Here is a 12,538-nt window from a genome sequence, read left to right on the forward strand (position 1 = left end):
AAAGCCAAGGTGTCAGTGAGTACAGTTTCCTACACCATCAAAAGGCACTTGGAAACTGGAGGAAACTCTGACAGGAAGAGGTCTGGCAGACCCAAAGCCAGAACAGAATCAGAAGACAAGTTTCTGAGAGTCAACAGCTTGCGTGATAGGCGGCTCACAGGACAACAGCTTCAAGCACAGCTTAACATTGGTCGAAATAAGCAAGTCTCAGTTTCAACTGTGAAGAGAAGGCTTCAAGCTGCAGGTTTGACAGGTCGAGTGGCAGTAAGAAAGCCATTGCTAAGATGGCAAAATAAGAAAAAGAGGCATGTCTGGGCCATGAAGCACCGCCAGTGGACCACTGAAGACTGGGAGAAGGTCTTATGGACCGATGAATGAAAATTTGAAATCTTCGGTTCATCACGCAAGGTTTTTGTACTCCGTCGAGTAGGCGAAAGGATGGTTCTTCGGTGTGTGACACCAACTGTTAAACATGGAGGAGGAAGCGTGATGGTCTGGGGCTCTTTTGCTGGATCCAGAGTCGGCGACTTGCACAGATCAAATCATGGAACAGCCAGCACAGTCTCCAGACTTAAACCCCATCGAGCTGGTTTGGGATGAACTGGACAGAAGGGTGAAAGCAAAGCAACCTACAAGTGCAACACATTTGTGGGAACTTCTGCAACAGTGTTGGGTAGAACTTTCCGAACAATATTTGATTTCCGTTGTAGAAAGAATGCCACGAGTGTGTTCGGCTATTATAGCTGCAAAAGGTGGCTACTTTGAAAAGTCAAAAATTTAGATTAAATTTTGTTAAACAAAACGATTCCATGATTTCTTTTTTTATCTCCAATTGTTTATTTGTTCTATGCTTTAATTTCAGAGTACACTGAGACATTAAACTGTCCACCTATGTTAAATTGTAGTGATTCACATGATTTTGGGATAAATTCAGCAGTTCCTGTAGGTTCCCTCTGCTGGGTAGTGCATTTCAAAGCAAAGACTCAACCATGAGCACCAGGAGCTTTCAAAAGAACTCCGGGACAAATTTGTTGAAAGGCACAGATCGGGGGATGGGTATAAAAAAATATCAAATGCCTAGAATATCCAATGGAGCACGGTCAAGACGATTATTAAGAAGTGGAAGGTATATGGCACCATCAAGACCTTGCCTGAGAAGCCATTACTCAGAAAGCCAACCTTGAATCCCATTTGAAGTATGCAAAAAAACACTTGGGAGATTCTGTAGCCATGTGGCAAAAAGTTTTATGGTCTGACGAAACTAAAATGGGACATTTTGGCCTAAATGCAAAGCGTTATGTTTGGCGCAAACCCAGCACAGGGCATCACCCAAAGCACATCATCCTTTCTGTGAAACATGGTGGTGGCAGTATCATGTTATGGGGATGTTTCTCATCGGCAGGGACTTGTCAGGATAGAAGGGAAAATGAATGGAGCAAAGCACAGAGAAGTGCTTGAGGAAAACCTACTGCCCTCTTCAAGAAAGCTGAAACTGGGATGAAAGTTCACCTTTCAGCATGACAATGAATTAAAGCACAGAGCCAAAGCTACACTGGAGTGGCTAAGGAACAAAAAGGTAAATGTCCTTGAGTGGCCCAGTCCGAGCTTCGACCTAAATCCAAACAAAAATTTGTGACATGATTTGAAGATTGTTGTCCATCAGCGCTCCCCAAGGAACTTGACCTTGAACAGTTTTGTAAAGAAGAATGGTCAAATATTGCCAAATCTAGGTGTGCAAAGTTGGTAGACATCTATCCCAACAGACTCACAGCTGTAATTTCTGCCAAAGGTGCTTCTACAAAATATTAATTCAGGGGGGTGGAGACTTATCCAATTATGACCTTTCAGCTTTGTGTTTTTAATATATAATTTTTTTCTCAATGAAAACTTTCCCCTTAACAGTGTGGAGACTATAAATTATTTCTCACAGAAGACTCACATTGAATTGATTAAAACATTGAATGTCACTGTTGATTTAAAAGGAACTTCAATGCGGTCCAATTTGCCTTCCACTTTAATAAGTTGTGCCGCTTTATATCCTTCAAGTAGATCTTTACTTGCAGTGACAGGGTGAAGTGGCTGTCATTTATATGAAGAGACAATATCACAAGTGGATTGTTCTAAGTCTACCAAGAAAAGCTGGGTGGTTCAGAAGCAATTCTGTAATGTTTCTAACCAGGTTTTGGTTTGAGCCAGCCCAGTTTCTCATACAAAGGCATCTATCTCACAAACCGCCAGTTATATACAGTTTTTAGAGCACCCAACATCAAACGGTTATTAAGGGTCCCAACTGTCCAGTTGAAGGTATATTTTAGTTTCCTAATAATGTAATGTACAGTACAGCTGTATGTTAAAATGCATGAAGGATTACTCAGTAAATAATACATCAGCAAAAAAGCATTTCTCCCAATCAAGATGAAGTATATTGGTGTTGAACAATGCACTGATCCCTTTGTAAATATTTTATTGGTTTCCTTACCTCACTTCAGAAAATCAGTCCATTCAGATGCATTTTTTGCTGGAATAGATAAGCATGACAAATAATGCAAGGATGACTGTATTGGGGTTGTTGGTATCTCCTGACAGACACCAGTGATGTAGTCAAGACCAAACATACCAAGACCAAGACAGAGACCAAACGTACTGAGACCGAGACCAAGACCGAGACCAAACGTACTGAGACCAAGACCGAGACCAAGACCGACTGAGACCAAACGTACTGAGACCGAGACCAAGACTGAGACCAAACGTACTGAGACTGAGACCAAGACCAAACGTACCAAGACCGAGACCGAGACCAAACGTACTGAGACTGAGACCGAGACCAAACGTACCAAGACCAAGACCAAGACCGAGACCGAGACCAAACGACCGAGACCAAGACTGAGACCAAACGTACTGAGACTGAGACCGAGACCAAGACCGAGACCAAACGTACTGAGACCGAGACCGAGACCAAACGTACTGAGACTGAGACCGAGACCAAGACCAAACGAGACCAAGACCGAGACCAAGACTGAGACCAAACGTACTGAGACCGAGACCGAGACCAAGACTGAGACCAAACGTACTGAGACCGAGACCGAGACCAAGACTGAGACCAAACGTACTGAGACCGAGACCGAGACCAAGACTGACCAAGACTGAGACCGAGACCAAGACCGAGACCAAACGTACTGAGACCGAGACCGAGACCAAGACCGAGACCAAACGTACTGAGACTGAGACCGAGACCAAGACCGAGACCAAACGTACTGAGACTGAGACCGAGACCAAGACCGAGACCAAACGTACTGAGACTGAGACCGAGACCAAGACTGAGACCAAGACTGAGACCGAGACCGAGACCAAGACTGAGACCAAACGTACTGAGACCAAGACCGAGACCAAACGTACTGAGACTGAGACCGAGACCAAGACCGAGACCAAACGTACTGAGACCGAGACCGAGACCAAGACTGAGACCAAACGTACTGAGACCGAGAGACCAACCGAGACCCGAGACCAAGACCGAGACCAAATGTACTGAGACCGAGACCGAGACCAAGACCGAGACCAAACGTACCGAGACCAAGACCAAGACCAAGACCGAGACCAAACGTGACTGAGACCGAGACCGAGACCAAACGTACTGAGACTGAGACCGAGACCAAGACCGAGACCAAACGTACTGAGACCGAGACCGAGACCAAACTTACTGAGACCGAGACCGAGACCAAGACTGAGACCAAATGTACTGAGACTGAGACCGAGACCAAGACCGAGACCAAACGTACTGAGACCGAGACCAAGACTGAGACCAAACGTACTGAGACCGAGACCGAGACCAAGACTGAGACCAAACGTACTGACTGAGACCAAAGACTGAGACCAAACGTACCCAAGACCGAGACCAAACGTACCAAACGAGACTGAGACCGAGACCAAGACCGAGACCAAACGTACTGAGACCGAGACCGAGACCAAGACTGAGACCAAACGTACCGAGACCAAGACCGAGACCGAGACCAAGACCAAGACTGACTGAGACCAAGACTGAGACTGAGACCAAACGTACTGAGACTGAGACTGAGACCAAACGTACTGAGACTGAGCCCGAGACCAAGACCGAGACCAAACGTACTGAGACCGAGACCGAGACCAAGACTAAGACCAGACCAAACGTACTGAGACCGAGACCGAGACCAAGACTGAGACCAAACGTACTGAGACCGAGACCGAGACCAAGACTGAGACCAAACGTACTGAGACCAAGACCGAGACCAACCAAACGTACTGAGACCAAGACCGAGACCAAGACCGAGACCAAACGTACTGAGACCGAGACCGAGACCAAGACTGAGACCAAACGTACTGAGACCGAGACCGAGACCAAGACTGAGACCAAACGTACTGAGACCAAGACCGAGACCAAGACTGAGACCAAATGTACTGTATTACTTTATACTAAAGTAATACAAAAATGACTACAAAAGATTTAGAAGTGAGTAGTTTTTCGGGATTTACGATTATACTGTATTTACAGTATAATTTTTACACTTTTTTCTTTTTTACACCTGGTGTATCTTGATCTTTGATTTATATAACATAACACGCAGACCTGTAAACGGTTACTGTAAACGGTTTCGCGAGATAGAACACCTATACACATGTAAAAAAATTGGCTTACCTTGAAAAAAAAGTTCCCCGCACTACTGTCACCTTTGTGTTACAATGCTTGCACTTTGCTATCCATTTATTATTATGTTCATCAATTTCAAAATTGATGTAGGCAAACTGAATGATGGCAGCTGCTTCACGTGCTTCCAGGTGGATGATAATTTTAAAACTACAATACTAACCTTCTTCGAAGCTTCCTTTTTAAAATGAACTATATATAATTATATTATATTATATATATATATATATATATATATATATATATATATATATATATATATATATATATATATATATATATATCAGGGTTGGGATAAATCTAATATCATTACAAACAACCATAAAAAATTAACCCCCCCCCCCCATATAATATCAGTGGTTTGTACAAAACAAAAACAATTTTAAGGTTTGGAGATAATATATAATATCATTACAAACAAAACAAAAACAATTTTAAGATCATTATTTTCTTTTGCTTTAATTTTTATTTTTCCATTTCTGAGTCATCCTGCATACCCTCTATGACCCTTACAAGTACCCCTGGCGTACACATACCCCCAGTTGACAATCCCAGATCTATATTCTTATATACTGCACTGAGCTTTATTTTTGTGTCTACTGTAATAGAGGTAGAATGACATTTAATAAAATATGATTAAATCTTGTATTTGTTAATGTGTGGTGCTCAATTTGCAAACCTACTGTTTTGTAACTGAAATGGAAGCCAAGGCTGGTTACCAGGCTGGAATTAGACCCAGAGACGGAAAAGCTGCATTTTAAGCACAGATGCATACTTTTATTAACAAAACAAAGATAGAACAAAAGGTTTAAACAAATAAAAAAATCAAAATCACACCCAAGCAATGCTGCTGTTCTCAGTCTCTCTCCTAAACTAACTTTCCTCAACAAAGGATCTGGATCCCTTTATATACCATGTGGCTGGTGCTTGCTTGATGATTAGTTATGCAATCAAGACCCAGCTATATTCCACACGTGTATTCGACAGGTATGGAATTAAACCCATCCCCGCCAAACTTAAATACACAAACACTATTTACAAGGCATGCTTTTTTTTCTTACACTACATTTTAAAACTGCATGGAATGACTTAACTGTTCCTTTATGTTCTAAAATGTCATGTATATTTCAATGAATTGCAACCGAAGCTGCACTTCCATCTAGCTGAAACCGAACTCTTTTCAATTACAATCTGTTTCAATTCAAACATCTGAATACAATATAAATACTGACAGTGCTAGTTTTTCTATACATTGTTAACATCCTGACAACTTTTTTCGCATAACTTTAAAGTCTGTTTCAAAGATCTTTTCAAAATGTCCACTCTAGTGCACTGGGGTTTGAGATCTGTCTTGTAAATCACTTCAGGAAGCAATTTAAAAAATAAATACATTTTAAGAAACATAACAAGTGCTTTCTGTTCTGTATCACATCATGGATCGTTATTGCTGTGTTACCTGTTTGACAATGTGGGCAATCATCCTTGCACTATCAGTGCACGAGAGCAGACAGATGACTGTAACTGACAGATAGTAACTCAGACCAGAGCTGCAGCAGGCCTCTTTTAATTCTCATAAAAGCATCGTCCCTTTGAGCTGACCTTGAAAACCACCTTGATCCAGAGAAACCCACTACTGATGTATTATTTAATGAGTAATCCCCTCATGCATTTTAACATTCAGTTGGCAGCTGTACTGTACATCAAATGCCTGCCTTTGTTTTTGATTCCATTATCTGAATTCTGTTTCATTAAAACAGGATGAGGCTGCAGCCTGAGTGCTTGCTCAGCACGCTAGGGTTCTAGAAGGCAGTCTGTGGTGTCTCGGGACTTCAGCTCAGCACAGGCCTTGCTAGCTGGCTATATTTAGGACAGCATTTGCTAAACATTTGTACCAGTGCAGCAGCAACATATTTTCAATCCTTTTTAATGTTGAGGTTATAGGTATTTTATTAATAGTTAAGGTTATATTAAGGTTATATATAGTTAAGTATATTCAAAATAGTATGTATTTGTAAGGCTTGTTCATGTTGAAGATGTCATTTATAAACATTAAAAGTACTGCAACAAGCTGTAGCAAAAGAACAGTAATTTGGTTCACAGGGTAAAATAATCATGTTTCAAGGTGGGGAGTTTGTTACATCTGAAACCAATGGTATATGGTAGCCTATCGGGCACAGAACCCAATGATATATCAGTATGGGCTCCATTTTAAACTATTGTAGTGAACTACATTTATATATTCTAGATTTATATATTTACATACAAATTTTAACAACATAAATATGTGTAGTGTACATTTAATTAAGCATTCACATCTGATTTACAAAGTCACAACAGGCACAAACTCTTTTTCAAAAGTAAAATTATTTTAAAATAAATTTTAAATTAGTAATAATACTAATTTATAAACTATAGCACCAATGAGTTATACTGTACAATGTAACCACAAACTATTCAGACATTTACAATAAACGTCAATATCCATCGTTCTATATAGTACAGTTCAGCTGTGCGGGGAAAAAAGTAAAGCTATGGGATGATTTGATCTACATACTATATACCCTGCAGATATAAGGCACAGCTGAACCTGCCCTTGTTGTCCCGCGATTACCCCTTAAAATAAGAGGCTCATGCAATTCAGGGCTATTCCCTAGTTCTGTAAAAGCTTTTACAAAAGGTTATTTTGCGTCTGCCTGAGTCTTTGTGGAATTTGCCTTTGCTTTGTGTCTTCCCTCAGGGTAAAGTTCTGTTCAGGGCTCTGTAACATTCACATTGCTCTTGTTTTGTAGTTACTGTTCTGAAGCTTAGTGAAGCCCCTTTTCCCTATCTGTCTTTTCTTCATGTTTTAGTGTTTTATCTTCTTTCTGCCTCTCCTTCCTTGTCTCTCTGTTCCCAAATCTTTTGTCCTTTTCTCCTATCATTTCCTCTATTTCTCCCCTATTCCCACATCTCTCCTCTTTCTACCTCACATTTTGTCTTTTCCCTTTTCTCCCGTACTCATTCTACTTATATCACTCTTCTCTTTTCCTCCCACTGTTAATTGTTGTCCTCTTACCATCTTGTCTCTTCTTCGCTACATTTCTCCCTCATTGTCTTCATCCCTGTTTGCCTCCCCCTTCTCTGCATCTCTCTCTCTCTCTCTCTCTCTCTCTCTCTCTCTCTCTCTCTCTCTCTCTCTCTCCCTCCCTGTTACTTCACCTTGTATACAGTATAGCAGGTCATGCAAAGTGGATCTCTGCATTAACGCACACTCCCCCCCCCCCCCCCCCCCCCCTTTCCCTGTGTCCCTCCCACCCTACAGTACCATTCAGCAGCAGAGGAGAGGATGGAGATGTGTGCTAAGCAGAAATCAATGTGAAAGGGAAGGTGACTGAGGGAATGGTGCCGGCTCCCAGCTATCTGGGCTGGAACACTTCAACACAATTGCGGGGGGCCCTGCCTCTGTCTGCTTCTGTACCTGCCTCCTGACATGAACCAGGCATCCTCACCATCTCTTTATCTCCTTGCAGAGAGATGTCAGCTATCTGCCCTCCCTCCAGCGCCTCTTTCTCAGCTGCAACAGCATCACCAAGTAAGTCTACTGCATCCCAGCCAGTGCTGCTTAACCCTGCCCTGACTGCAACTCATTGGGTTAGACTGGTATACTGGGGTGGGGTTAAGCCCCCTATCAGGGTGACAGTGCTAGAGCTGGGAATGGAATATTTTAGCGCTCATTGTTAAGGTGATAACAGAAGTGATGGGTAGCTGGGAATTTCATTTTTAGACGATTGCTGATTTTTATATTAAGCTGCAGGGTACATGCTGAAGTGCAGAGAATGGAGGGTTTATTATATTACTGCTAATTTATCATATTAACTCTTTCCGCACAGACAACTATAACTTCGATAAATGTCTGTGGTCTTCAATGGAAATAAGATATGTTTAAAAAATTTAATATGAATGGGGCTGTGTGGCAGGGCTGAGGCCCTGTAATAATGTGTTTTTGTTGGGTTTAGAAATAAATTGTTTAATTTTACAAATAAAGTGCCCCCACCCCATTACTGTCAGCTGCTTACCTGAGTGACTGACTTACTTTCAGCCAGTTAGATGCATTGGCCCAGAAAACACTGCTGGGGTGAAATGACCCAGGAAGTCAGGCAGTAGCAGACTTCCTGGAAGGCTAGACAAGTAAATTGAGAACATTGGCATCATTTTCTTGCAGTTTATAAACTCCAGGTTCTCTCTCCATTGTTTTGAGAATGGCACTTAGCACACACTTACCATGCACATTCATCACGATATAGGAAGTTTGCAGCCAAAATATTGTACAAGTTCAAGCTGCACACATTTAACAACTATTTGTTTTTTGTTTTTTTGCATGGAAACATGTTCGAAAGCTGTTCCTTATGTTGACGAGACTTCTGCATTGAAGATCCCATTTGTGACATAACCTTTCACAGCTTTCTACTATAACTAAAGGCTGTACCAAGCAATTCTTTATTAACAACTGAGATCTGCTAGAAGTAGCCCTGACAAGCATACAGTGCTAGGGGTTTTAGTACATTTATTCAGTGTTTCAAATTATTGCCATTTGACTCATAAAATTATAGTGCTTTTATAGTTTAGTTGTTTTATAAACGAGGTTATAAAAAAATACAAAAGCTTTTCATCTACACTTTTGCTTGATGATCGGATAGCTGATTGCTTTAAGCTTACAGAGTTTTCTATTCCTTAGCAATAAGATGCAATGTATTCTACACTAGCCTTAAGAAGCATCTATCACGGGTACCGACCAAGGACAAAACCAAAAAATATAACGTTTGTAAAGTTACAAAAATTCCTGGGTAGATTAGCATCTACTGAGACATGTGTTGAACTCGTATGGACTACTGGTATACTGGATCCCCAATAACAACAACAAAAATTACATTCTACCACATTCTACTAGCAAGAGCCTTACACTGTTCTTGTGGAATTTGTATTCAGGTATTTATTATTATTATTATTATTATTATTATTATTATTATTATTATTATTATTATTATTATTATTATTATTATTATTATTTTAGGAATATTATGTAGTGGGAAATGTGGATGAGTTGGAACACAGACGGAAACATTTAAATATACCTTTATTTTAATACTAATGAGGTTGTTTGGATTTGGAAGGAGAATTTTTCTCCCTAAAAAAAAACTACATGGAAACCCTAAATTGCCTGAAAGGTACTACCAAAATAGCAAGAGAAAAAGGTGAGACATGTTTTTATTTTCCATGGAAAGCCCTCTTTAGTCTAGTACCAGATGAAAATATGCTATAGTATATAATATATAGTATATTTTAAAAACAAGAACAGCCCAGCTTCTCTGCCCTGCAGGGAAATCATTGTAAAGCATGGAAGTGCTGTATTAATGTGTAGAAATGACTGAATACAATGGCTGAGGGAGGATTTTTGCTGTATTTGATATAACAGGTATAAGTAGGACTGGACTTTTAATTAGTTGTTTGAACATTGTTTTATGATAAATAACAGTATGTAACACAATTTTTGTTCCTGTGTAGTAAGTGTTATTTCCTAATTGCTTATGCCTCAAAAGTATAGGAAATGGCTATTATTCCCCACAAACTTTGCTTTTATGACCAGGACAGTGATATTTCAAAATATCACTATTTCCAATGGGAAAACGGGCAAATGTGTGTCTTTTCGTTCACATAAAGTCAGAAAAAACAACATATGAATCCAAATTAACATGTATTTATACTAAAGTAATACAAAAATGACTACAAAAGATTTAGAAGTGAGTAGTTTTTCGAGATTTACGATTATACTGTAAATTTAGTTATCACAGCACTCTTAATGATTGTAAAGGTAGGGGAAAGGAAAACCACTGTTGAAATGCTCTTTTATGCCACCCATACACACATCTGTCTGTGTACTTACATATGTCATACTTATGATGAAACTGGAAAGTATGTTCTTGGTAGTGATAGTGTGAGTTCTCTATTGAATTATATTCTTTAAAACCATTTAAAGTAGTGACTGGAGTTAACTTTATCTAGACAAAAAGCAGGTATAAGTGAGTGTAGGGCAGCAGGATCCAGGGAAGGGAGCCAGGCAGGTGAAGGAGTGACTGTGAAGACTAACAATAGCAATCATGCTCTGATTTAAGTTGCGGGAGTATGCTTGGTTTTGCATTTTGAAACAATGTAATAAATAATTTTTTTAACAATTTATTTTACTTCAAACATTGTAAATCAGTTCTAAGCCATACACATTATAAAATAACAATGCAACAAGTATTTTATTAGACACTCAGCAGCTTCCTTATGAGTATTCACAGAGCGGGTCATTTTTTGTTGATAAACCGGATTCACTGCTCTGAAAAGAAAGCATTGTAGAAACGGTGTTTGCTAGCAGCATGAAGTGGTCATTATAGCCTATGAGTAAGTGCCAGTGTTACCTGCTAGGCAGTGTAACCGCAGTCCCGCACATGTCCCTAAGCCACTCTCACTTGTTTTTGTGTTGGCGGAGTTAATTTGTTGTAATTTACCCACTAGGCTAAATTTAGCAAATCTTTCCTTCTCACAGCTAAAAGTCCCTGTATCCTTCAGGGAATCGTATAAAGTATGTATCTTTAAACTAGAACCAGTCCCCTAAATTGTTTCTAGTCTGCAGTTTTCTCCAGGCATTATCCTATAGGTTTCTGTCTTCTACCCCCAAAATTTAGACAATACAAAATCTGCTTAATGTATCTTCCCCTTAAGAAATCCTGCATTGATATATACAGTGTTTTGAATCCTAAAACTAGCATAATCCCCTTATCTCTGGGGCTGGGGTTCAGCTCTATGAGCTGAGAAACTCACCCCATGTCTAGTGCTAGATCTCTGATATTAGGTTTGGTAAGGCATAAATCATGGCAAATTATGATAAATACATAATATAATGGTAAAAATGTGGTAAAAATGCAAAATTACCATGACAATGTAGTGTGATAAACTTGTATAAGGGAACATACACCAACTTTAGGACTGGAATTGAAATCTAAGAGCTGGGCAACTCACCCCAACTCTAGGGCTAAAGATTAGATCTCTGTTCTAGAAATCTTCCATAATGTTTAGAGTTCCCATCCCGAACGAATTATCTGTTATTTTAACACTGATACAAGTCAGAGTCCAGTCTAACACACAGATGGGAGACTGAAAGTCAAAGCAGTCAATTACTGGGGTGCACTGTGCCTGTACAATGAGTTGGCGCCGGTATCTTTGATTGCTGAAATCGACAGCTCTGAGTTAGTGGGGGTAGCTTTCCCTTCATGACAGCACCTTCTGAAGGTTTAGACCAGGACAGGGAAAGGATTGAACACATACTTGTGCAGCCCAGCAAGAGGGGAGCAGGAATGTAGCCAGGCGAACTGTAGGAGCCAGGGGAGGGCAGCAGGGCTGTCAAAGTCAGTCTCACTCAGGGCCATGTGCAGATCACCAGCTGGGGCGGAGCAATCTGGAACTTTGTTTAATGACCACGGCAGCTAAAGAGTTGAGGTAGTACCTGGAAGAGATGCAGTTTTCAGTTACAATAATCATATACAGTATTCAACCCAGTTTCTGCTCTGTTGGGGTGGGTTATTTTTAAAGCTGTTTACTTGAAAGTGTGAGGGGAAGACAAAATCACCTGTAGAACAATGTACTTACTTAAGTGAAAGCCATCATTCATATTGTCAGAACAGGAAAAACTAAATCCCATGCAGTTCCACATGTGATTCTCATGGTGTTACAGCATCAGTGAGGGTACTGTTTTGTAACACTGTGCACTTTATTGAAAAATTGCTTGGAATTTATTAAATGTTCTAAAATGTCATTTATATGCTAATGGATGCAAGTGCA

The 12,538-nt window shown here is 40.2% G+C and overlaps 1 protein-coding gene across 1 annotated transcript in view; it reads left to right on the forward strand.

Annotated features, from left to right (window-relative positions):
• The window catches only part of LOC121299327 (leucine-rich repeat-containing protein 49-like), a 212,292-nt gene that overhangs the window by 86,177 nt on the left and 113,577 nt on the right, over positions 1-12,538 (forward strand). Inside the window, exon 9 of the mRNA XM_041227018.1 lies at positions 8,188-8,249. Within this exon, the coding sequence (XP_041082952.1) occupies positions 8,188-8,249 (62 nt within the window). The remainder of the gene's footprint in view (positions 1-8,187; positions 8,250-12,538) is intronic.

The sequence above is a fragment of the Polyodon spathula genome, chromosome 24 (assembly GCF_017654505.1).
Source record: "Polyodon spathula isolate WHYD16114869_AA chromosome 24, ASM1765450v1, whole genome shotgun sequence".
Classification (NCBI taxonomy): Eukaryota; Metazoa; Chordata; class Actinopteri; order Acipenseriformes; family Polyodontidae; genus Polyodon; species Polyodon spathula.